The 26609-nt window shown below is 35.7% G+C and overlaps 1 protein-coding gene across 1 annotated transcript; it reads right to left on the bottom strand.

The window, feature by feature from the left end:
- Window positions 1-321: 321 nt before the first annotated feature.
- Window positions 322-26358, bottom strand: Sh2d1a (SH2 domain containing 1A). The gene is made up of 4 exons (XM_057760374.1): window positions 26212-26358; window positions 6825-6888; window positions 1365-1497; window positions 322-377 (listed from the first exon to the last, which is right to left on the bottom strand). The coding sequence occupies exons 1-4, from the start codon at window positions 26346-26348 to the stop codon at window positions 340-342; spliced, it is 372 nt and encodes a 123-aa protein (XP_057616357.1). The 5' UTR covers window positions 26349-26358; the 3' UTR covers window positions 322-339.
- Between the last annotated feature and the right edge of the window lie 251 nt (window positions 26359-26609).

The raw sequence follows: 26609 nt of genomic DNA on the forward strand, positions 1-26609 counted from the left end.
TTTCGACAACAAAAAAAATGAAGATTATTTTTATTTACATGTGGCAAGAATTGACATTAATCTTTTGGAAAGTTTTCATTGTGCTTTAAACTGCTTCTCGTTCGTAAATACAGGAAGTAAAAATACTCTAAGGAATTCTGTTTCCCAGTCCTCAATTTAAAACACTTGCTATCTACAACATCCACTTTCAGCTTTGACATGGGAGAGATGCTCCTATTACAGGACTAGAGTGCTGTTTAAAAGGCATTTACAGTTCACTGAACTGTAGTATCTACAATATACAAGACGTGGCATATACTTAAATTATTGAAAATAAAGGACAGGGTGTGTTAGTCTTCTTCATGGCGCTTTCAGGCAGACATCAGAATCACTTCTCCCTAAAGAAGAAGATTAGAAAAAGTCAAGCAAAATTTGTACAGTATTAAAATGATATTTTAACTCAAATTTGTAATATGTAACCCAATGCTATGCCTCAAGCAGCTATTATTTAAAATGCCGCCATAAAGAATAGATCATTGGACAGGAAGGAAAGTTACATGCTTTCTAAACTGGAGTTCCATTTACATTTCTATGTCAAAGGGTAACTATTCGTCAATTTAAATCACATTTGAGTCTATTTATCAATTTATGTCTGAGCCTAGTTCTCTGTTTCCCAAATTATAAAAACTCATTTTATCATAAATACTAACTGTATCAATCAAGATACACCTTCTCACTCAAAACAGAGTATTAGCCTGTTCTCATAAAAGAAAAACAGACAGAGTCATCAATTGGCTAGTATTCATTCTTTAGCTCAATATGTTCACTAATAATAGCTTTGCTCAAGAGAATTGTGAATGCCAGTAAAACAACCAAGAGTGCTAATTCGATTTCCTTTGCTACTATAAAATGTCATTCATTCAAACACCATCAGATCAGAAATCAGAATCACAGGAATTAGGTTACCATTTGCCTTTCTGTGCCAGAAGGGCAAAGGAGGGTTTTTATTAAGCAATAGGGAACATACAGCCCAGGTACTCACTGAACTATCCTATCTTTCAAATCATATGTGCATGGATTACTGAAGTAAAATGGTACTTACTATCTACAAAAAGGACTAGGAAAAATAAGATAGAAATAAAAAGATTAAAATATCTTGACTTCATAGACTTTCTATAGTTTTATAATTTTATTAAAAATGTGTATTAGACATATTATGGCCCTTTTGCATAGCTACCTCTTGCCTGATTTGCTGACTACAACTACTTCCTTGTTGAATTTTGCTTATGAGTCCTCCTCCTTGTTATGTGGTTATGAATAGGTTGATCCCAACTCTAAACCTCCCAACTGTTTCAAAACTGAGTAGGAAGCCACACTTGCAGTACCTTGTGTACTCCTCACTGAGGACTTCTCAACTGGATACTGCAGCGGTATTACAATGCCTTGATCTGGCTTCTGAAATGCTGAAATGAGATTTTTTATTTTCCGGAAAAATCTTTTATGCACCCCAGGTGCTGTCTGGAAAAGAAAAGACCAAAAAAATTTATTTATTTGCCTCATAATGCTTAAAAAAAGACCCATAAGATGTGAGAGGGATGCTTAGAGAGGTAACATTTGTGTAACTTGCTCCAATATTTGAAAACATAAGGAAGAAAGGAAAACAACAGCCAGAAGAGCTTGCTTTGCTTGGCTGAATTTCCCTGCAAGAGGAGCTAATGAGCTGTCATTGCAGTTCTCCCAAGGGTAGGACTAGTTTGTACAAGCTCTCACAGCCCTGCCCTTGCTGACTGCTACCCATCATACATCCTGAACCTCTAAGGGTGCACAGGCCATTACCCACAATGAATTCAGCAACAGAGGAGATGCAGTTAAACATAAAAAAAGTAAAGATCCTACAGGTCATTAATAAAAAGCCCGAGGAACCAAACCAACAACCCGTCTCCCTGCCATCATTTTACAACAGAAAATACTACTCAGAAAATTAAAAAGTGAGTGCTATGATACATACAGCTGCATGGCTGGCTAATGCTCATGTGCTTTTACCTTGTAATACACACTGACTCATCCTTCATGTTAATTTTGTGTTCTTTTCCCAGATTGCTCTCACAGTCAGCACTGTACCATGCCAAGGCTTTCTATATGACACGAAAATGAAAGACTGTAAGCCGGGTGGTGGTGGCGCACGCCTTTAATCCCAGCACTTGGGAGGCAGAGGCAGGCGGATCTCTGTGAGTTCGAGACCAGGCTGGTCTACAAGAGCTAGTTCCAGGACAGGATCCAAAACCACAGAGAAATCCTGTCTCGAAAAACCAAAAAAAAAAAGAAAGACTGTAGAAGGTTCTCTTTATTTATATATTTGTTAGTTTTTAAAGAGATCGCATTTGCAGGTGGCTGTTAAGAATGTATTCTTTACCTGACATCTGTGCTCTCACAAAGATACTGCCTGAAATCAACATTCCCCACAAAGCTTATGAGCCTTGCTTTAGGCACCATCTCAAAACTGTCATAAAATAAAATAGTATTGCTACAAGCAATTGAACAATGACTAGTTTTGTTTCTTTCTTTTCTTTTCTTTTTAGAAAGTTGTTTTTCAGCTATTCCATCTGGAAGATTTTTTGAGATGGGAACTGCTTGGTTTTTAGCATTTAATGAGAAAACACGAAGGCTGGCACACAGACTTCTGTCAACTAGATGTTAAACTCAAGATAACAGACTATCCAAAATCATTCTTGGTCATTGCCTACGTTGGAGTAGGTAGTTTCCCAGTACGAACACTGCAGATGTTCTCTTTAGCTGTATATTAGTGTCTGCCTGTACAGTTTCAACAGATAGAGAACGGTCGCCCGCCCATCTCTATCCTTCTGATCAGAAGACCTTCCTAAATTTCTGCTGAGGCCTCATCTAGAAATAATATGACCATTCCCACAGAGACCCCAATAGCTCTTTAGCTCCAGACAGACACTGCAAGTTATGAAGGCATGCAATGTGTACAAAATACCACCTTAGTTCTTTCTGAGGGCATTTTTTTGTTGTTGTTTGTCAACATACTTTCTCATCTCTTGCCTTCACTGTTTTCTCATGGATTGGTAGGTATTGATTCTTTCAATTATTCTCATTTCACAGGTACAAACATTCAACCTAATCATCTTGCATAAAGGAAAATAATAAGCAGGTGTGAAGTCACATATACAATCAGAAGCAGCAAAATTTTCTCTTCATTCCTTTCAGATTAGGACTAGACCAAGAAGTTTGACTGAAGCTGAAGACACCAGCCAGAGGGGAAACTGCATATTTCCCCAGAGGGGAATCATTTCAAACCACACTTCATTTAGGCTATTTCTTGTGGCTTATAAAAGCATTTTCAACAGAGGCGTCATTTCTATGGGGACTGATAGTTAACACTGGATTATCCATGCTGACAGAGAAGACAAATACCACCGGACATTTAGAAGCAATTTGAACTAGAGATGCAGCATTTCTTTAACAAATGACTGACCTAATTTATGATGATTTGCTTAGGCTAATAAGTAATTTGCTTACTAGCTAAGGATATCCTGGTGACCAACTACCCATAAAAGGCCAAAGGCACAGAAATTGGCAGAGAGAGAGCAGTCCACTTTTGACAATGCACTGCTGACAATCTATACATTAATAAATGTTAATCAACTCGTCATAAATTTGGCCTCCAAGGGCTAAGTTAATATCCTTAGCAGTGCTCTATCTAAAATGAAAAAGATGTATATTTGTCTTTTATAATTCAATAGATTTAAGGTTCAATTTAATATCACATCTTAAAACATATCTTATAATTACATAGGGACAGAGGGTAGAATATTCCTGACGTGATCTTTTCTTATGGTGTGGCAAACTAAAATGGTTTTCCTGAAAGTAGTACAAATGCCACTTATCCCATTTTTGGAAAGACATTTCACACACACACACACACACACACACACACACAAAGCTTCGCTGCCACTATCCTGTCAGTGAATTCGGTTCTTGTACAAATTTGGGTATTTCCCATACTGCCACCTCTTAGTTATCTATGGAAATATGTTTTGAATCGCAGCTGGTCTTCAATACACTCTGGAGAAATTTCTTCCAGCCAGGTGGTATGAGCTCTGAGAATTATGCACTAGTTTAATATTCACCTTAACAAGAAGGCAAATTTTATAGACAGGAAACTGCAATATGCATTTCATGAAAACAAGACGTTTTTACCTCTTTCCCATTTGGGGATAATCCATGCAAATCTTCTGCTCTCATGGTGCAAATAATTTCAATATTATTATATAAAGAGGGTCAAATCAAACAACAGGATAAGGGATATTTACGCTCAATAAACGCTTTCCTTCTGAAAATGATTACAAATATGCAATGATGTTATATGAAGTCACATGTGAAATAGAAAAGAAAAAATATAAAATGTGTCTAAGAATCTATATCATAACCCTTTTTCCCAAAGCTTTGGAATCGTTGAGGAAGAGAGGTGAAAAGAGAGTAAAGACAAGAAAACCATGTCTTCCAGACCCAGCAGGACAGGTTCACATATGAACTCACAGTGGTTATGACAACATGCACAGGACTTGTGCAAGCCTAACCCAGATCAAATGCCAGCATGAAGAGAGGAGGTGTACACAAAGTCCCACTCCTAGGCAAGGAGCTATTGGCAATTGATAGCTACCAGGAGAAGAAGAGCCAGCTTTCTTTAGAAGAATAGCCCCTGGTAAATCAATCATGCTTCCGTGGAAGGCCACACATCCAAGAATATTTAGGCAGCACAAATTGAGTTGACAGATTTAGCAAAACAAAGAGTACACAAAATTTTGTAAATAGGGAGAGAGGAATGGATCTGGGAGGAACTGGAGGACAATGGCAAATATGATCAAAACTTACAAAATTGTTAAAGAACTAATTTTTAAATCACAAAATATCAAATATTCTTTCCATAAAATATTTTTATTACTCAGCTGAAGTATTTCTTGAGAGAAAAGGATTATTTGTGGCAACTCATATACAAATTCACATATACCAGCTACACATGACTATTCCTCATGATAAATCAAATTGCTTACTTATTTGCAGTGATGGACTTTTTTAAAAGGAAATACAGTTTTGACTAGAAATGATACTGATTTTTCCTTATATAGTATGACAGAATTATCCTGACACAAAATAACAGTGTGACCAGGGAGTGATATAGTATTATATGAAGTAACATAATCAAAGAATGTTTCATACTAGTCTTATGAAACACATTACTATGTACAGTGAATATATAGCAATTAAAAAACAAAATCAATTAATTGCTCAGTGGTATCACACTTTCCTGGTATGCATGAGACCCTGGGTTTCATCCCTAATCCTATTTTTTAAAAAACTAAAATCCCTAAAAGTTAAAGACAAAACCTAAAATATGAAATTAACCAATAAATAACAATGTATTTGAATCTACCCTAATTCACTTTCACAATTTAAATGCTTATAATTTGTACTTTGCTTTTTACTGATAAATTTGTAAGACATTTTAAATTTTTGTCAAAACTTTATAATGCCTTGAATGCACAGATTAATGAAGCTATTAATAGAAGTTAATATTAACATCTATGTTTCCCAAAGATCATAGTGAAATACTTCAACTATCTGGATGGGCTATTATAAAGTCAGAAACCAACTAAAGCAAAAGTTTAAAAACTACAGTTTTGGACTCACTCAGTAGTTTGTAAGATGGGCTATTCTTTGCTACTTTCTACTGTACTATGTAAAAAGAATTCACTCAGTTCTTGGACTGACACAGTGGCTCTCAAATATTTTCAGTCACAAGACGCCTTTGTCCTGAACAAATCGTATTCAAATCTCCAGTTCATAAGGAAAGCTAAAGAGAACTTCACAATTAAAGTCAGATAAGTATCCAGAATTACACCCACTCACCTCTCCCTTTCCTGCAACCCCCTTGCTAGGAAGTCCTAAGATAGAAAAGAACTGTGATTCAGAAAAACATGCCTTTAAAACACTGCAATAGCAGGTAGGAATTTGTTGTGCATACACGTATGAAATTCTCAAAATATTTTTATTAAATAAAAACTGCAATTTTACCTCTTCTCTATCCCTCCTACCCAGAGGCCTCCAACATGGCTCTTGTGAGAGTCTTGCTGATGCATGCAGAGCAGCACCAATTATCTGGGTACTTGGAAATGCCTCTATCTCAGAACTCCTGTGCTTGGTAAATTAGCCCTGGACTATACACAATCATGTTGAGAAGCTTTCAGTAGTTCATATTTTTGGATGTTTACTATATGCTAGACTCTGCAGCTAAGAGCTTCTTTACTTGCATTATCTTACACTCCTTGAAATGACTCCTCTCATTTTACAAATTGCTTCCATCAAAAGTAATTATAAAAAGAACCACATGGAGCCTGGATGCACTGGGCATGACCCAGGCCCTCACGCTGCAGTTTAATCCCTTGTTATATCTCCTAAGGCTATTAGTGACTAGTAGAAAAGAGAAATTACAGTTTGCCTGTTTTTATCCACAACAGCACCAATGTAGACATCAGTATTATTCAGTATATGCTTTCTAAAAGTTTGTATAGGCTCTGTAAGTAAGTTAGGCATGATCCATCAAAGTTCTTCATTCTTCAAAGTGATCCCACTCCACACATGTCTGAAACCAAAATTTTCTAAAGGCTTCTAAATGAACCACCAACTGTGGAATTAAGCATTCATGATTTAAATATGATTAATATTTTGGTAATTTACTATGTAACTTCTGTTTTATAAGCAAACCTGAATTTTAAGCACTTTTCTGATACCCAAAGAAGCAAAAATAAATAAAAGAACTGTACCTCAGCACTCCAAGAACCTGTTTCTGTCTGCGACACTCGATATGTATAGATGTAACCTTGATACCTGGGAAAAAATGCATTTCCATTACTAATAGTTTCCAGAAGAACAATGGATGCTCTAAACTTGAATTTACTTTTATCTATAAAACTTACATAGACTGGATGTAAATGGACAGCTTCTTGGCAGTCACAGGAAGCAAAGCCATTGGATTTAATTTGCTTGCATTTTATTTCAGCCTAATCACAGTTCCCCATGATTTTTGTGTGGTTTAATACACCTAAGGATTTGTGTGATAGAGAGACTGAACAAAAAGAAACTACAGACCTGCTGGCACTGATGCAAAAATCATAATTATGAAACACCTTTAACAGAGTCTTACTGTTTTTTAAGTGTACATAGTCTTAAGCTAAAAATGGTTGACTGAAATAAGACCCAATTAAATTAACTGATAGTATTAATTACCAAAGTAATGTGAGTGTATCATGCTATGAAATATAATTATTCTTATAATATTATTATTATAATAAATAGTAATATTCTATTACTTTATAACATTGTAATTTAGTAGTAATAGTAATTGAATTTTAAAAAGGAGTACTGCACCATGGAATGTTATGCATTCTTTAAAATAATTAAATTCTGCTATTTTCAGCAATATGAATAAAACTGGAGGGTAGGAGGTTAACTAATTCAAGCACAGAAAAACAAAAAGTATATAACTTTCTTTAAATGAAGAAGGCAAAATATTGACCTCAAAAAAGTACAGAATAAAATGGTGCTTATTATAAAGCTAGAGAGATGGGTGAAAAGTTAAAACACTTGCTTACTGTAGAATATTAGTGAAAGATGTGTTACATTTGTTTATGCTGTGGAACATTTGTTTAATGTTGCAAAGATGTGTTGCATTCTTTAATGTTGCATTTGTTTAACTCTGTGAAGCAGTGTTACTTTGTCTAAAACATCTGATTGGTCTAATAAACAGCTAAATGACCAATAGCTAGTCTTGAAAAAGAATAGACCGGGCTGGCAGGCAGGGAGAATAAATAGGAGAAATCTGGGAAGAAAAGATTGGTAAGTGAAAGGAGAAGGAGACAACACCAGAAACCAACCACCAAGCTACACAACAAGCTGTGTAGTAAGAAGTAAAGAAAGTTATATATAATAGAGAAAGATAAAAGCCCAGAAGCAAAAGATAAATGGGATAATTTAATTTAAAATAAAGCTGGCTAGAAACAAGCCAAACTAAGGTCAGACAATCATAAGAAAGAATAAGCCAATAATGACACTGGGTTTTTGAGATAATTGTTTATGAACGGAGTGGCAGGGCTGTGTCCCGCCACTGTGTCCCGCCACCCGGTTAGCTTTACCCGAAATAATTACACAGAAACTGTATTCTTTTAAACACTGCCTGGCCCATTAGCTCTAGCTTCTTAATGGCTAATTCTTACATCTTGATTACCCATTTCTATTAATGTGTGTAGCACCCCAAGGTGCGCTTACCGGGAAGATTCTAGCCTACGTCCATCCTGGGTCGGAGCTTCTTCGTGTCTGCCCCGGAGAGGAGAGCTATCGAGTCTAAGCTCACTTCCTCTTCCTCCCAGCATTCTGTTCTGTTTACTCCACCCACCTATGTTCTAACCTATCAGGGCCAAGCAGTTTCTTTATTAATTAACCAATGACCTTCCTCCATTGTGGGTTCGATCCCCACGTTGGGCGCCACTCTGCGCCACTCTGTAGTAATAGGAGCGGCGGGCCACTTCCCACTACCCAGCTCCCGCACGGCTAGCTTTACCCAAAATAACAATACACAAATTGTATTTTTTTTAAACACTGTTTGGCCCATTAGTTTTAATCTCTTATTGGCTAGCTCTTACATATTGATCTAACCCATTTTTGATATTTTGTATAGCCCCACGAGGTGGCTTACCAGGGAAGATCTTAACCTGCGTCTGTGTCCGGTGGGAGAATCATGGCGAATGCCTGACTCGGCTTCTTTTTCCCAGCATTCTGTTCAGTCTACTCCACCTACCTAATTTTCTGTCCTATCAGAAGCCAAGCAGTTTCTTTATTACTTAACAAATAAAACAACAGATAAAAAGATGACCCTCCTCCATCAGATAATGACACCAGGATTTTATTCTACTGCATGTACTGACTTTTTAGGAGCCTAATCTCTTTGGATGCACACCTTCCTAGACCTGGATGGAGTGGGGAGGGCCTTGGACTTCTCACAGAGCAGGGCACCCTGACTTCTCTTAAGACTGGAGAGGGAGGGGGAGTGGGAGGAGGGGGAAGGAAATGAGAGGAGGTGGAAATTTTAAATAAATAAATAAATAGAATAAATAGAATAAGCCTCTATGTGATTTATTTGGTAACTGGATGGCAGGGCCTCTAAAGAGTAAAGAGCTAAAAAACAAAAAACAAAAAAGAAAAAACATTTTGTCACCCAATGTGGGACTCTCAACGATCCCTAGGGCCTGAGAACACTGAAAAAAAAACAATAGATATTTAAGAAACTCTGCCTTACAGAAAAGCATTTAAACAGCATTTTTACCCTAAAAAGAAACAAAAAATAAGTAAAAAAAAATGCCTGCCATAGTGCAGGGAACTGGCATTTCATAGCTAGGGGGTTGAATGCAGTTTCTGGGCAAACACACCTCCAACTGGGCCATGAGCTTTAGGTTTGTCTCTCATGAACCTAGAAGTGGATGAAGCCAGCCAACAGAGTCTCTCAGAAGACCCAGCTATAGCTTAATAGTTTAAAATTTGCTCACACACAAAAAAAACTAGAGATACACAGTAAAAGAGATACAGATGGGAAAAAACTCTAAACATATTCTAATGTGTTGAACAATGGCATAGGCTTAAGAAAGAAAAGATAATGGGTATAGACAACCATAGAAATAAAGAAATAGTTTAAATATTAATAAAGTTTTTAAAGAGAAAGTAAAAGTAATATAAAAGAAAAGCCACATAAGATGGGAAATACATAGAGAGTATGAATCCAATATGGTATTGTATTGATTTTGAATTTTTTTGATTACTGATAAACAAAAGAGAGCTGTTAAGATACCTGGCAATGAAAGAGGGACTGTAGAAATAAACCAGTCTATATACTTTAGGAATGCCTACACTTTAAAATGGAAGTCAAACAATGTATTTGTAAAATGGAACTTAAAAGTTTTATTGCTTTGGAGAAGAGGTTTTGCTTTTGTTCCCACAGGAGATGAGAAGCTGTGAATTCCTTCAGGATTAATATGAATCAAGTTTGATCAGGCAACCTCCTGAACCTTGACAGGTGATATCTATCAACAAAGGTAACAGCTGGTTTTCCCAGGACTTGGCCATTGTCTCAAATTTCTCTAAAAACCCCTAAAGATGCCTTTGCTACAGACAACAGGAATCAGTCAAGAGTAAACAATGTCCACATTCCCAAGATTTTGGGGAGTGGTATTTTGTTAATGGATGTTTTCTATCATTTAGGGGAATATAGGAATATAGGATAAAAATACAAGTATGAGTCTCAGATATTTTACATTGGCATGGATTTTGGTATATTGATACAAATTTAAAGTTATTTTTGTTAATATATATGTATATATGTTTCTACTCTTGTTTGGGGTATTGTGTATATGCAGCTCATTTAAAAATGCAATATATAATTAGGAAATGAGATTAGTAGCCTATAATATTTAAACTTGTAGTCACATTAGGTATGTTTTCAAGGTTAAATAGATATATTTAGGTAGATAAATGATCTTCACTTAATTTAAATACCCATAGAATATGATATTTAAAATGTTTTGTTAACTTAGAGCTTCTCATGACAATTAGATATATCTGCTCCTGGTAGAACCAATTTACTTCAGAGAATATGATGGGCATTGAAGAAACGCCACATAAGTTGTTTTCAATATGGCAAGGCTAGCCATTTGGGCAAAAAAAAACCTGCTTTTCCTTGACTGCTGACAGAATGCTGTATAAACTGGACATGCAAAAGCCTCTGGAAAGTGACTGCTGAACTTGTCAAAACAAGATGATACCATTCTTCAGGGTTCCTGCTTCATGAAAGACTCTGCCAGACATTCTGCAGCACACAGAAGAAAACAACTGACAAACTGCCAATATAGGCAAAATGGTCTTTCATATTTCCTGATTTATGGGAAAGTGTGCCAGATACTATGGGCCTGTAGGCTGAAGATGGATTCCCTAATGTTGCAGAGGAACTTTGGGTGACTGTAAAGGCGGATGTCTCTGTTGTTAAGTAATATTAATTCCTTCTGGTGTCTTTGATGGAGTTAAAAGACAAAGTAATTAGAATTTCAGCTTTTTCGTTATGATAGAATGAAAGTTAGGCATAAAACATTGCACCTCACTGAGATAGATAATGTAGTGTTTTCTCTGAATTTGATAAATACAAATGGATTAAATATTATAAATGTAATTCTTATTTGATAACTGTTTTTGTTGCATATAGTTTTACTATATTAAAGTTAAAACCTTTCATTTTTATTTAGACAAAAAGGGGAACTTGTTAATCTCACAGAGGACTCAGTACCTACACAGAAGTTCACAACCATCTGTAACTCCATTTCCAGGGTATCAGATGCCCTTTTGTTCTCACCATGAATTCCAAGCAAGCATATGGTGTACATGCATACATGCAGGCAAAATACCCACACATAAAATAAGATGAATAATCTAATAAAAAAATAAAAAAATGGTGGTTAGCAGATTCTGGGTAGTATAGAAGATTAGAATAGTTAATTGAAATGGGATGCTGATGGACAGAGGGAGTCAACTGTAATGTTCTACATGACAACATGATAACCATGGCTAACAACAACTATAATTGTCTATTTCAAAATTGCTACTGAGGAGGATTCAGAGCATTACCAGCACAAAGGAATGATAAATGTATGAGGCGATTAAAATGGCAATTACCCTAATCTGATCATTAAACATTGTATACATTGCAGAAATATCACATTGTATGCCATCACTATGGACAATTATATGTAAATTAAATTGTAAAATTAATGAGAGAAAAATAGCTAATACTTCAAAGCAGTTTGTCCTTTCAAATATGGTAAATATCGTTCCCATTACTTGAATCATAGGTTTTGTATGCCTGTTTAGATGAATTCTACTCTATAACAAGGCTTTTAAATGTGAGATTTTTCTGTTCAGTTGCCATAAACAATACCGTAGACTGAATATCTTAAATGAGAAAGAAGGTATTTCTCATATTTCTGGACGCTAACTCCAAGGGATGCTAACTCAAAGTATAAGCAGGGAAGGTTTTGTTCTTAGGTCTTAACTCATGAATACCAGAAAATGTTCCCTCTTGCATTGCTGTTAAGCCACCAATCATATTAGATTTGGCTTTATTTATTTTTATTTACTTATTTATTTGAGACAAGCTGTATGGAACTCTGGGCTAGGTTGGAACCTGTGACTATCCTGCCTCAGATTCTGAGGTTCAGGATTACAGGTATGCATTACCACACATGAATGCAGACCTCTTTTTTACAATATAATTTAACCTTACTTATGCTCTAGAGATCTTATATGCAACTATAGTTACATTGGGAATAAGGTTTAAATTTGTTTGGGGGGCACACAGTTAAAATAACAGCATTATATACTGGCCTCTAACATTTTTGCATTATAGGTAAGCTGAAATTTTTCTGCATTTTTAAATTATTCTTCATTCAAATCATTTCTCTCTTTTTGTGTTTTACCATAAGCAATGCTGAACAACCAAGCCATTTCTTCACACTTTAGCTTAGAAATCTACACCACTGGTTTAGAAGTGGATATACAGCTTTGTGGCAGATTTCTTGCCTAGCAAGGGTCAAGTCATCAACATTACAACAGAAAAAAGAAAAGAAAAAAAGGAATATAAAGTTACTTGTATGTATATGTTTTCAGGGCTGATCAATTGACACTGGATAACTAACTGTTGTGCTCTTCCCTAGGGAAGATAATTTTCCTACTCATTATACAGAGTGAGCAAGTTGTATTTATGTATTTAGGAATATATATGCATATACTTATATGCATATATTTATATATTTATGTGTATATACGTAACGACAATTAATGGGAAAAGGCTATGGATTTGAAAGAGGGAAAAGAGGAGTGTGTAGGAAGGTTTGGGAGAAAGGAGAGGGGAATGGTATATTATTATATAATTTCTAAAAGTAAAAGAAATTATTTTTAAAGAGATGTAAGCTAGGTAATCACTGCAATTGTTCACAGATTCTGTCTTCCACAAAACAAAGAGGTTCTTTGCTGCTTTAGAACAATGATCATTTTTCTTCCATTTTCCAATCATTTCACATCTGAGATATCATGAGAATGAAATTTAACACCCATATTTTTATTTTATTTTTGATTATATCATTTATCACCATCCCGATACCCTTCCATCCCATATACCCATCCTTACTCTCTCTTTCAGATTCATGGCCTCTTCCTCCATTAATTGTTATTCACACACACACACACACACACACACACACTTCTTAGTCACTGTCCTGGCATACTAAGGTTATTATAACAGCATGCCACAAATGGGTGGCTTAAAAAAATAAACAAAACATTTATTTCTCGCAATTTTACAGGCTGAGTGTCCAAGGTCAAGATGTCACTGTGGTAAATTTCATTCTGAGGCCTCTTTTCTTGGCTAATAGGCAACCACCTTCATTGTCTATGTTTACATGGCGTTTTGTTTGTACATGTGTCCTTCCTCTTCTTATAAAGTCACCAAATCTATCAGATTATGGTTCCATCCTTATGAACTCATTTAATTTTAAACACCTCCTTAGGCCCTATTGCCAATAGAGACACATTAAGGCAAGGGTTTTAATATATGAATTTTAGAGATATAATTTTACACCACAGTACATGAACTCTATTCTATTATTTTTATATGATAAAATGAATTTTATAAATGAGGAAACTGAAATGTTGATAAATAAAATAACTAAAACAGACCAGAGATCCAGAAGTAAAAATGTTATTTGGACCAAGCTCTTTTGATTCTCACACTATAATGGATATGGATTTATTATATTTCAGTGTTCATAATAATAATACTTAATTTTATTAATAAACTTTTAAAATGTATTATCAACTAGATTTATTTAACTAGTATACAAAAATGAAGTCATGCATATTCAGTTATTTTGGTGTTTTAATTCATGTATATATTGTATAATATTTAAATTAGGACAAATATATTTATCCAAACATTTGTCATTTCCTTGAAATGTAAACATAGAATCCTGCCTAGTTTTTTTAATTGTACAATCCTTTATTATTATTATTATCTACCATCATCCAACTATACATAAGCAAATCAGAAATTTTTGTTCCTACTTTATTGTGCTGGTTAATTTTTGTCAATTTGATACAAGCTCGAGTCATGACTATCAGCCTGGCCTATAGTCAAGGCTGTGTGGGCATTTTCTTTATTAATGATTGATGTGGGAGGGCCACAGCAGGTGCTGCTACTCCTGTACAGGTTATAAAAGAAAGCAAATAGAGCAAGTCACGGGGAACAAGCCAGTAAGCAACATCCCTGCATGGTTTCTGCTTCAGTTCCTGACTCCTTCTGCCCTTCTTGTCCTGATTTCCCTCAATGTTGAACTTTAAGCTGGAAGATGAAATATAATCTTTCCTCCACAAACTGCTTTTGATGATTGGTTTTATCACAGCAATAGAAAGCAAACTAGAACAATTAGTGCATACTGATCTTTCATTCCCTATCCTACACCCCTTCTACTTCCCCCAGACTATTAATAAAAACCCAGAGACAGAAATTCGAATTCAACCTGAAGATTAGAAAAGAAAAATGGTCAGCCACTGGTTCTTAACTCCACTTCAGACCAAAATGGCAATCCTGCCTCTGGGAATCCTGGGAATGAGACTGAGCCGAGAGCTGTCTCCTCCTGTCTTATATTCCTCTCTAGGGCTGGGATTAAAGGTATGCACCACCCGGCTTTTATGGCTAGTGTGGCTACTGGGATTAAAGGTGTGTATTACCACTGTCTGATCTGTATGGCTAACCAGAGAGGCTGTTTTACTCTCTGATCTTCAGGAAAGCTTTATTTATTAAAATACAAATGAAATATCACTACACCCCTGCCACAGACAACTCCCATATTACTCTCAATCTCCATGGAAACAATTGTTTATATTTCACATGTGAATAAAAACATGTAGCATATGTATTTCTGTGCCTATTTTATTTCATTTAGTATAATGATTTCTAGTTACATATACATTTTTCAAAGGACAGAATCTCATTCCCTTTATGGTTTAACACAATTCCGTTGTGTGTATGTCTCCATTTGCTTTGTTCCTCAATGGATAGATTCTCATGTTATTTCCATTTCTTGGCTATTGTAAGTAGTGTGACAATGAATCTGAGAGTTCATATATTTCTTTGATATCCTGATTTCATTTTCTTTGAATATATGCTCAGGAGTCTATAACTGAATAATGTGGTAGTTCTAGTATTTTGAGAATCTTCTATACTGTCTTCCATAACAATTGTCCTAATTCACATCTCTATAAATAGTGCAGAATATGTCCCCTTACCCACAACCTCATTTGCACTGTTTTCTTTGCTTTCTTTGAAATTAGCTTTCTTTCTTTCTATCTTTCTTTCTTTCTTTACTTACTTACTTATTTATTTTTACTGGAGTGACGGAATAATTGTGTGATTTTTGAATTTCACTTCCTGGGTGATCAGTGTACTAAACATTTTTCATGACTTTCTTTTTCATAAAGATTTTTTTTTTATTTTATGTGTTTGATTATTGTGCATGCACGTATGTCTGTGAACTATGTACGTGAAGTGCCCATCGAGGCCAGAAGAGAGCATTGGCTCCCTTGGAACTGTAGTAACAAACAGTTGTGAGTCACTATGTGGGTGCTGGGAACCAAGCCCAGTTCCTCTGCAAGAATAGTCAGTGCTCTTAACCACTGATCCATCTCTCCAAACTCTCATATTTTATTAACAAATATTTCCTTAATAGAAAAAGTAACTTTTACTGAATTTTCAAACAAATTTTGAATTTAGATATAAATAAGTTATCATGGTCTCATTTACTATATTTGTTGTTGCTGTTCTTAGGCACAGGATTGGATCAATAGGAAACCTTGATTAGGAAACATACTAAGTCTGTTTAAGTCACTGTGTTTAAACTTAAAAGAGCAGATGATACTAAATTCTTACAAAAAGAGGGCTATGCTTAGTTCATTGGCCACATTTGGCATTAAGTCCCTTTAGAATTAAAAAGTCTTTAAATATTTGAATTAAATTGTTACACCTTTAATCAATATCCATCAGTACTAATTATCTAATGAACTACAAAAGACATTTAAACACTCTAATCGGGTCCATTTGACTTGAGAAATTGAACAAAGAGTCAATGTAAATGTTGGTGTGATTCCAAAACAAATGCTTTATTTTTGTAATGTAGCTTTACCAGAATATTTGATTCATATATACAAGTAGCTTATTATGTGCTTACACATGATAGAAAAATATATGTATTTCACTGTTAAGCTTTTATTTTGAAGTTATTTAAATCTACTTTAAAGCACGGCAATTTCAGTAAGTGCTCTACAGGGAACAAGACAAGAGCTTTGATTTCTGTTATTCACCATAGGCACTTGAAACATGGGCTTTAAGGGACTTTCTTGAAGTCATCCAGCAAAATGGAGATGGAAGCGGGACCCTGAGTTCTATTATTCCCTTTGAAAAGCAATTAATGAGAACGTTTCACAGTAAATTTAAGGGTGATGCGGAAATAATAGTATTTAAAATCTATTTAAAAACAATAGAGCTGGGGGATAACTCGGTTGGTACAGTGCTTGCCTGCAGACAGGAAGACCTGAGTTCAGTCCCATGAATCCATGGCCGGGATGATGGCATGCACTTGTAGCCCCAGCAGCATTAGTCAACCAGGCAACTCAGGTTGGTGAACACCAGAAAAGGAAGAAGTCCCTATCTCAGAAAATCAAGATGGACAACTCCTGAGGAATAGCAACAACAGCTGTTCTCTGGCTTCCACACACATGTGGAAACCTGTAAGCACTTATACACAAACACATACACACATAAAAACAAAAGATCTCAGTAATTTAGGCAAAATGATAAGGTATCTGTTTTTCCAGAGTCTAAAAAAAATGTGCCTCAAAATATACAGTGGATATAGTCCATACCATCATTCAGCTTCATTTAGTCAAAATAAATGAGTATGTTTTGAAAATAGTTTCCTAACGAATCTGATGTTATCTCACTTTCGGTTAAGCAGCAGGAACCTGAGTACCACTTCAAAAGCTCTTACCTTCTTCGTCTCCAAACAAGCTGGTGTCAATGGCACATCCATTTTTTCATGATTAAGGTATCTAATATTAACAATTTCCCCCACCCCAAGCCCTTGAATTGTGAATGAACAAACTTTTGTCTCTTCTCAAACCGGCAGTGTGTGGCCTCTACTTCTAAGTCATAGCACTTACTAATCAATGGTCCTCTGTAGACAACTCTCATAATAGTATGCCATGGGTGGGAAAAACCTAAAGCAGAACAACTCAAATTGAATTCCTAGGATCACAGCATTTGTTAGCCACCTGATATGGGTGCTGAGAACCAAACGCAGATCTTTTGGAAGAGCAGCAACTGATTTTAACCAATGAATCAGCTCCCTAGCCACGGAATATGCTTTTTTAAAAAGCAACACATATGCTCTGTCTGTGGGAAATCATTGTTATAGGAAAAAAGTAATGTGTGTTAATAAAAGCTATAACAGTGTTCATATCTTTTACCAAATAACCTTGTTTATATTTATACGCTCCAGGCAAATAAGTCAAAAGAAAAAGTTTTTAATAGTGTATAAAGTAAAATTAAGCTAACTACTCCAAAAAGTAACAATGACTCAAAATAAGGGAATATTTTTATATATGTCCTTAAAATTGAATATGATTAAAGTAGAAGTAAGCCAGGCAGTGGTGGTGCTAGTCTTTAATCCCAGAACTGAGGAAACAGAGGTAGGTGGATCTCTGAGTTCAAGGCCGGCCTGATCTATAGAGTGAGTTCCAGGACAGCCAGGGCTATACAGAGAAACCCTGTCTTGAAAAACCAAAAAAAAGAAAAAGTAAAAATAAAAATTACAACAAAACAATTCTTCATAGACAGGGAAATAACAGAGTTAGAAGGACAACTACTAAATGGAAAAGGTATTTGCAAACCTTTAACCTGATAAGGGTTGGTACCCAAAATAACTAAGATTTGGAAAAAAAAAAAAAACTCAATAAGAAAACAAATTGCTTGAAAATGGGCAATGAACCTCCACAGATTTTTTTACAAAATAATACATACAAAATTGCCAACAAATGTATGAAATTTTTTCAACATCATTAATCATTGGAGAAATGAAAATTGAAACCACACTTGTTCAAGTGACTCTTACCAAAAAGATGAAAGGTAAATATTGTGAGGATGTGGAGAAAGAGAACACTTGCACACTGTTGGTGGGCATGTATGTTAGTAGAGTGATGGAAAACGGAAAGGGGGTTCCTCAAAAAATAAAAAAGTATTGCATGACTCAGCAACAGAACGATTGCGTGTATATCCAAATGAAACCAGTATGTCAAAGAGTCTGCCATGTTCAATGTAGCACAATCTGTATTATAAAGGATAAGGAATCAACTTTGTGTGCAAGAATGAAGAAAATGTGATATATACCCTCATATACTGTCCCTCATGTGAGGAATACAGATTTTAAAGCAAACATGAAAATGGAAAATAAGCTAGTTGAGAAAAGGAAGAAGACCAAACGAGAGGAGACAAAAAAGGGAGATCGGGTAAATATGATCAAAATATATTATATATGTAAGAAAATATAATACTGAACCCATTATTTTGCACTAATTATAATATTCAGTAATCATAAATGATTGAAAAAACAAACTATAATGGAATGCCATCCAACCTTAACAAAAATATTATCATCTATTTTTGACAACAGGGATGAACCTGGAGGACAAACATTATGTTAAGTAAAATAAACCAGGCACAAAAGAGACAAATATTGAAAGATCTCACTTACGCGTAGAATCTAAAATTATTGAATTCACAGAAGCTGAGAATGCTGTAGCTTTGTAAACCACAAAGAAGGGGAAAAAAGCGTAACTCATTTTTAAAAGCTGTTAAACGTTTCTGACTCGCTCTGTGAATATAGACAACTCAAGAAACAGATCAGTTTTCACTTCTTTCTCCAATTTAGATGCTTTTTGGAACTGATGACAAGTCCAGCATGTCTATGGAGGGTGTCAGAAGCACTGGAACTGTAGCTACAGACAGGTGTGAGCTGCCATGTGGTTGGAAGGAATTGAACCCACGTCCTCTGGAAGAGCAGCCAGCGCTCTTAACTGCTGAGCCATCTCTCCAGCCCCTGTACCTTAAGCCTTTAAAAGGTGTTCAGACTGGTAAAGGGCAAGTGCAAAGCCACTCAGCTTATTTTTTTCTTTTCTTGATGAGTATCTCTGGTGGATAGTGCTTCACTTCAAACCAACAAAACCACATTAACTTTCTTTATGCCAATTAAAGGACTTCTCAAAAGAAAAGCCGTAAGCACATCTGGCTTCTACAGCACACTGAAAATAATGCAAGCTGGTTCCCATGCTCTCATCTGCACATCATTGCTATATATATAACATTTAAAACACAATTAATGCAACAGATTTTGAGTGGCTTTGGATATTTTTTTTTCCAAGCTGGTCCAGAACTCGTTACACAGGCCAGACAGATCTCAAACTCATAGTGATCCCTCCTCACTTCCCAAGTGTTGGGATTGCAAACAGGAGTCATCGTACCTGCTATAGCTAAATTTTAAATGAATATTTTATATCTGTAATAATTATACCATGTAAACAAAGTTTTCATTATTAAACCAGCATTTTCCCTCAAGAGGTTTCTGAACCTTCTGTTGTCCAAATTTCATTCCTTTGGAGTGGATAGGAATTTCCAGGACAATCTAAAGTCGTTCAGTATCAATACTAATGGAGAAACTATGCAATGGCCCTATTCTTACCGTTACTGCTTGTTAATCAAGGGCAAAAAGAAGTTTCAGAAACTTGTCCAATGTAAAATCACTAGATAAGAGGCAGAGCTGACAGTGTACTCGGGCGGTCTTGCAAGAAAATATTGGGTCTTAATCCCCATGGTGTGATACACTTCTTAGATTAGTGGAAATGAATTAACAGTTTGGTCTTAAAGCAAATCTTGGAAGTATAATTCTCAACAAAAAGGTCGAGTCTGTTAGGACACAGGACTAGAAGTGTCTGCCGAAGGCTAGAACAGGAGAGGTAGCTGAGAAGAGCCCAAGGGGGGGAGGGGGGCGGATTTACAGGTTAAACAAACTTCCTCTATGTTTAAACTAAATCACAACTTCTGAGTATTCCTGAAGCTTCAATTTTCCAATGTTAACCAGAGTCAGATTTTAACATATTTGCCTGTGAATTACCCATTTTGTAGTTGATGTGTAACAAATATTACTCGGAGAGCTTTTGGTCTCACTCTACTATTAATAAATTCTACACAGAAAATCCAAAAAGATTTTTGTTACCCAAGTTATTGTGAAGATATGACACCAATAAACACACCCAATAGAATTTCAAAAGCGGATTATAGATGAAAAGCCTGAGATGTAAGGAGAGAACCAACTTCAGCGAACTGACCTCTGACTTATGCTATCCACCGACTCACACACAAACATACAACACATGCAAATAAATAAGAAATCTAAAATTGTATAAACTAAAGTATGATTTCTTTTTAAGTTTTATAATCTTAAATTTATTGCCATACTTTTCTTTGCCACACTATCCCCTGCTATTACAACTGATAAGCTGGAATTTTATTGTACTGTATCTCTTCTATTTCTTGAATACGGTTATGTGGTGGGCACTTTATTCCCAGTCCAAAAGACTCCATATCTACTATAGAGAAATTTGCCCATCCATTTTCATTGCTGCTCTATTCACAATAGCTAGGAAATAGAAAGGGCCTAGATGTCCATCAACTGGTGAATGGCTAGTAAAAATGTGATGTGTTAACCAATGAAATGATATTCAGCTATTAATAAAAGTGAAATTATGAAATTTGCAAGCAGACAGATGGAACTGGATATAGCCATTCTGAGTGAACTAATCCAGACCCAGAAAGACAAACGTCACAGGTTTTCTCCCATTCATGAATGTTAGTTTTGAATCTCGAGATAATGTGTGCTTCGTTTGGAATACCCATAGAGGTCAAGTAAGAACTAAGGGGCCCTGGATGGCAACTTTCAAGGGATGAGAGTCAGAATACACAGGTATAAATAATCAAAAGGAACAGGAAAGGTTAAATTGGGTAGGGGTAGGAAGGCAGAGTAGAAGACAGGGAGGGATAAATAACACTAAAGACCTCTCCAAAATGTCATGTGTAAACCTACCAATGAAGATGCTTCCTAAAATATATACCTATGCACAGATATAAAAAGAGTTAAAATGGAGTTAATCTAATAGGGCAACAAATAGACATCATATATTATACCAAATGAAATGTCTATTATCAAGAATAGACTGTGTCTTTCGGAGTTATTGGCCAGTGAGGTTCAACAGACCACCAGACACTAAAAGTTATTGCCAAAGCTCTTGGTTCCCCTTCAGAACTTTACAGTAAGACCCTATTGCAGACACCACTACATAGTTGAGGCACAGAACATGGAAAAGTCAAGCCAGAACAGACCTGGAAGCTTCATCTACATGGGCTGGCTCATAGTGCTGAAAGGTGCTAGCACACTACCAGAAGAGAAAAGTCATCATCAATTTTACCCCTCAAAAAAGGTCAAAAAGATAACTCTTTTATCCAAAGATATATATGAAAATTGCATCATTATGTGTCTTCAAGACTAAAGAATTATAAACGTGTTTCTTACTCCAAATCTTTCAGCAGAGAAGTATAAAGTTGGTTTTGTACATAGGGATGTTAATTGTGGAAATATGCTATTTTTCAAGCTTATTTTTAAAATATTTTAATTAGTTTTCCCAGGAGATGATGAGGTATTACCTAGTAGCTATCTATACTGGAGTGAAAAATGAAAAGTTGTGAGGATATAACATGTAACTCAATGAAAGAAATTTTATATACCTGTAAAATGAAAAAAGAATAAAATATTATACTATATCTTTGAGAGAGTCAATTCTCTAAGATGAAAAACTTCCCTAATTTTTATTGACTTTAGTTTAATTAAATTTAACAGAATTATTTTCGATTTCATCACCAATAATCAGTAGATGAGAATAGCTAATAGCTTCTTAGTATGTTTGAAAATTATGATACACTGATTTGGTTAAGATAAGTATAAATAGATGAACTGAATCAAATAGTCCAGAAACAACAATAATAGCAATTTTATAAGTATTGAGTTCTTTTAGTACTTGGTAAAGTAGTCTAACAAATGAAGAATGAAAGTTTAATCTAGTAAACTATGTTGGACAACTGGTAAATACCTGGAAACAAATCAAATTAGATCTTTCATGCACATGAAAAGAAATCTCAAATGAAATTAAAGAATAGAACAAAAATTAATAAAACCACATATTTAAAACAAAAGCAGTGAAGTTTTCTGTATCTATGGAAGAGAAACTGGAAAACAAAGGTAGAAATCAAACATGAAGAAGCCGAGTGATGCATTTCAGTACTAAAAATATTAAATAACGAACACCAAACAGAGAAAGGATATCTGCAATATAATGAGATATGTCTATTTATTTGTGCATGTGTGTGTGTGCATGCGTGAGTGTGTGTATGAAAAGCAGTAAGATCCAAATCATGAAGTGATAAAAGTATGCAAATAGCCAGTTCACAAATGGGGAAAAATAGTTTAACAACCACATCAAAAACAGTCAGTGCCATTAACAAAATCTAAAATATGAAAAGTAGAGTGTAAATATGATAAAAAAAAGTTAGACATCAAACTACAATGAAAATTGTTTTTAACAAGAATACTCATTTTTTAAGAAAAATTACACATATATAAACTAGAATATATATTTGTGGTAATCATTCAAATGTAGAATTTGTAATTTAAAGTATTGAATGATTGAAATGTCAAAAAAGAGGCTGATGTAAATGTATAAAGCTGCCAAAAAACAAAATTTGTCAATAAGAAATAAGAGGTTGGTCAAGAAAAATATGGCTCATTTACAACTTAGCTAAACTAAAATACAGCCCTTATAAAAAGAATGCCTTTAATTTATTTGTGAAAATATTACATATGGATCAGCTTTTATTTTACACTACATGGAAATTACAGCAAAATGTAATGAAAAATGTGCATGCTCAAAAATATTCATCTTACTAAAATATAGAAGAAATTTTACTTAAAACTTAAGAGTTGTTGCCTTTAAGTCACAAGATTATAGATAATTTTTCCTTTGATTCCATTACCTATGTTTTCAAATTTTATATCATAAATAAGTGTTAAGACTATTTTGGTGGTGTGGTGGTGGCTCACGCCTTTAATCCCAGAACTCACTCGGGAGGCAGAGGCAGGTGGATCTCTGTGAGTTCGAGATCAGCCTGATCTACAAGAGCTAGTTCCAGGACAGGCTCCAAAACCACAGAGAAACCCTGTCTCGAAAAACTGAAAAAAAAAAAGAAAGAAAGAAAGAAAGAAAGAAAGAAAGAAAGAAAGAAAGAAAGAAAGACTATTTTGACAGATTGTTTTAATTCTAATTTTATTTAGAGAAAATAATTGAAAGAAAAACTTCATATTATGAATAAAGAGCAGCAATTGTCTAAGTAGAAAACTTTTTACAATGTTGAAGCATTCTGTTTTCTAAAACCTAATGGGAGGAAAGGTCCTGTCTGAGAGTCACAACTGGAATTTAATCAGGGAAAGGGGAATGTACAGTTTGAAAGAACAATTTGAAGCATATAATAAAAATTGGCTAATTGAAATTGAAATTCAAGCAAACTCTCTTGGTTAATGGGAATAAATAAAATATAGAATAAGGTGGCACTGAGTAAAATGTAATTATTTTATGTTTGTTCATGAATGTATGAGTCTCTTTCTATTCTGTATCATATGAAATTGTAGTTTGAATTAAGAGTGCATAGTTTGCTCCAAAATAACATTTTGCAAGTACCACATAGTGCCAGTAAGAGAGAATGAAATGGTTATGTGTAGCAAAAGGGCACTCCAAAATAATTGAAGAACTGATCAAGGCAAAGCATCTTGTCTCATCACTCCCCAGTAGTCTGGTCATAACTCTGAAAACCCACATGACAGAAGAAGAATTCTCTACTTATCTATTTTCATAGGAAGAGGTTTTCATGGAAAAATTAGTCAACAACAACTTACATTTATGCAGCATTCACCTTCAGTGAAAACTAAAATAATAAGAATTTCCTTACGTGGTACTGGCCCACCTGCCTAAAAACTAAGGATTCCTCTCTTCAAGATTTTACTTAAAGCAATCTTTTGTAACAACAAACAAACAAACAAACAAAACCAGATTTCTGTTTTATGTGATTGAAAGATGAAGTCCCCAGAGAATTTGAGTGACTCCCTAGAGCCCACAGCCTGGCCTCTTGTCAGTCCAAGGCTCCTTGTCATAAAGAACACAACATGTCTTCACAGTTCATTCATTCAATTCCAAGTTGTTTGCTGAGTGCCTATTATGTACCAGGATATGTTTCTGGTACTAAAGACAATATTCATTCCTTCATGAAGGTATTTTTGTAGTAGATCCCATATATAATTAAGCAAGCTAGTAGAAAGTTTAAAGCTCCTTCAATAAAAATAATGGTCTAGCAACACAGAGAGGTCCCTTACATTTGTTAGAATGGTCAAGGGATGTATATTGAACCGAAGGTGTAAAATCTGGAGTGTGGAGCAGCCATGGGAACCTTCAGGAATGACCAGGTACTACTTAGAGGAGAAGTCTGCTGTCTCCACCTCTCTCCCTACACAGGCTTCTTTTCAACCTTCATTTTCCCCTTAAGGAGCATGCTGCGTAACCCACTGCTAAGCCAAAGCAGCTCATTTCACTTACCATCCTCCATCTTTTGACAAGAAAAAAACCTAAGGATCCTCATTGGCTTTCCTTGCCCTTCTCAGGGTTCCACTTGGGAACCAGAAACGTTCAAGCCCACAGCTGGATGTTTAGTCCAGTGGAAAAGCAATTTTCAGGCATATATAAAATCCTGGACTCTGTCCCCAACACAGAAAAATTATTTTTCCATATATTTAACTTTAAGCTTTTATGATAAATGTATTTAGCAGGAGCTGAAAACTGCCACAAATAATGCTTGGACATTTTTAAAAATCAGTATACAATGACAAACCTCTCAAGCCATCCACAATTTAATCTTTATCGCCTGACCCAGAAAGTACCTCAAATTTTCGTAGTGTATCATCATGTCCATTCACTACAAAGCATTTTTCTTTGTTTTGTTTTTATGCAGACACAACTGTGCTAGAGTGAGGGTTTTGTGAGTTTTTTTTTAAATCCTGCTTACAATAACTTTTGAACTAGGACCTTCTGTAGAAATGCCTCCATTAAGTACTGAAATAAATTGTCCGAACGGAGAATAATAATAAACTGAAACCCATAGCTTCCTGAACATTTGCCCAGTGTCAAAACCAGTGCTCACTTGTTTTTAAAAGCATGGACGTATTTAATCTTCACAGTCCCTTGGAATATGAGTCCCATTTAATAAGTGAGAAAACTCAAGGTCTAAAAGATTGGTTTGCTGAGATTACAAACTTAGAGTCTGATTATGGTAGGTAGGATTCGATCTCACATCTACTTTGCCGGGGAGATAGGGAGCCAAAAGACAACTGCATCTAGTTCAAAATGGAGCGAAAGGCTGGCAACAATCTAGGCAAAGAGCAAAGTGGACGCGTTACAATTGGGTTTTCTTTCTGTACTCTTTAAAACGATTGTCAGGCCTATCTTTTATCAGACATCCACGTTTTTAAACTCCTGGCCTCTCTTATGAAGGAAGGTAACTCAGCAGCTCCAGAAAATCCTTACTCTAGTACAGTAGAGGCTGCCACAAACACACTGGCGAGACCCAGCAGATGAAATCCCCAGCGAGCAACCTCTATCCAACTACTACCCACAACAGGGCTGAGCTGAGTCTGGGGAAGTCTTGGGACCAGGCATGAGAGATGAAGAGTTCTCAGGGTTCCTGCTGCTTGTGTCCCTGATTATCTTTACTAAAAGCTGTAACTCTCTGCCCCTCCTTCCAGGACTCCCCAGCAAGGTCAGGACATACGTGACGCCAGACTGCTGCTAGGACAATGTACTCACAAAACACACAGGCAGTACACGCCAGGAACACTCTCGCTGTCTCTTAGCAGATAGCTTCCATCCAGGCCCGTGGCGAGCAAGAGCTTCTCCCCCGTCTCCCGGCTGATTTTGCCATGGTACACAGTCACAGCATCCATGCCTGGTTGACTCGTGTGGGCCCAGAAGGAAGATGATCGAAAAGGGAAACGATGGTGCTACTACTTTTGCTGCTGCGGTGGCTCCCAGTCAGTCAGCCACCTGACTCCCAAGGCAGCCAGTATGCATGAAAAAAAAAAAAAAGCGAGCGAGAGATGAGTGCCCCAACAACAGGATGTTGTCTACCTGCCTTAGAACCTCTTCTCACACTTCAATTAAGGCCAGCTCAGCAGTTTAGCAGCTTCAGACTTGTCATGGGGGTT

This window comes from Chionomys nivalis, chromosome X (genome assembly GCF_950005125.1).
Source record: "Chionomys nivalis chromosome X, mChiNiv1.1, whole genome shotgun sequence".
In the NCBI taxonomy this organism is placed as follows: Eukaryota; Metazoa; Chordata; class Mammalia; order Rodentia; family Cricetidae; genus Chionomys; species Chionomys nivalis.

Excerpts from the sequence above, each read along its gene's own strand:
- Sh2d1a (XM_057760374.1), bottom strand. The coding sequence starts at position 26,348 with ATGGATGCTGTGACTGTGTACCATGGCAAAATCAGCCGGGAGACGGGG. Across the intron at positions 6,889-26,211 it reads GTGTACTGCCTGTGTGTTTT|GTATCAAGGTTACATCTATA; the intron begins GTGAGTACATTG and ends ATTTTTTCCCAG. Across the intron at positions 378-1,364 it reads CTCAGTGAGGAGTACACAAG|GGAGAAGTGATTCTGATGTC; the intron begins GTACTGCAAGTG and ends CTTCTTCTTTAG.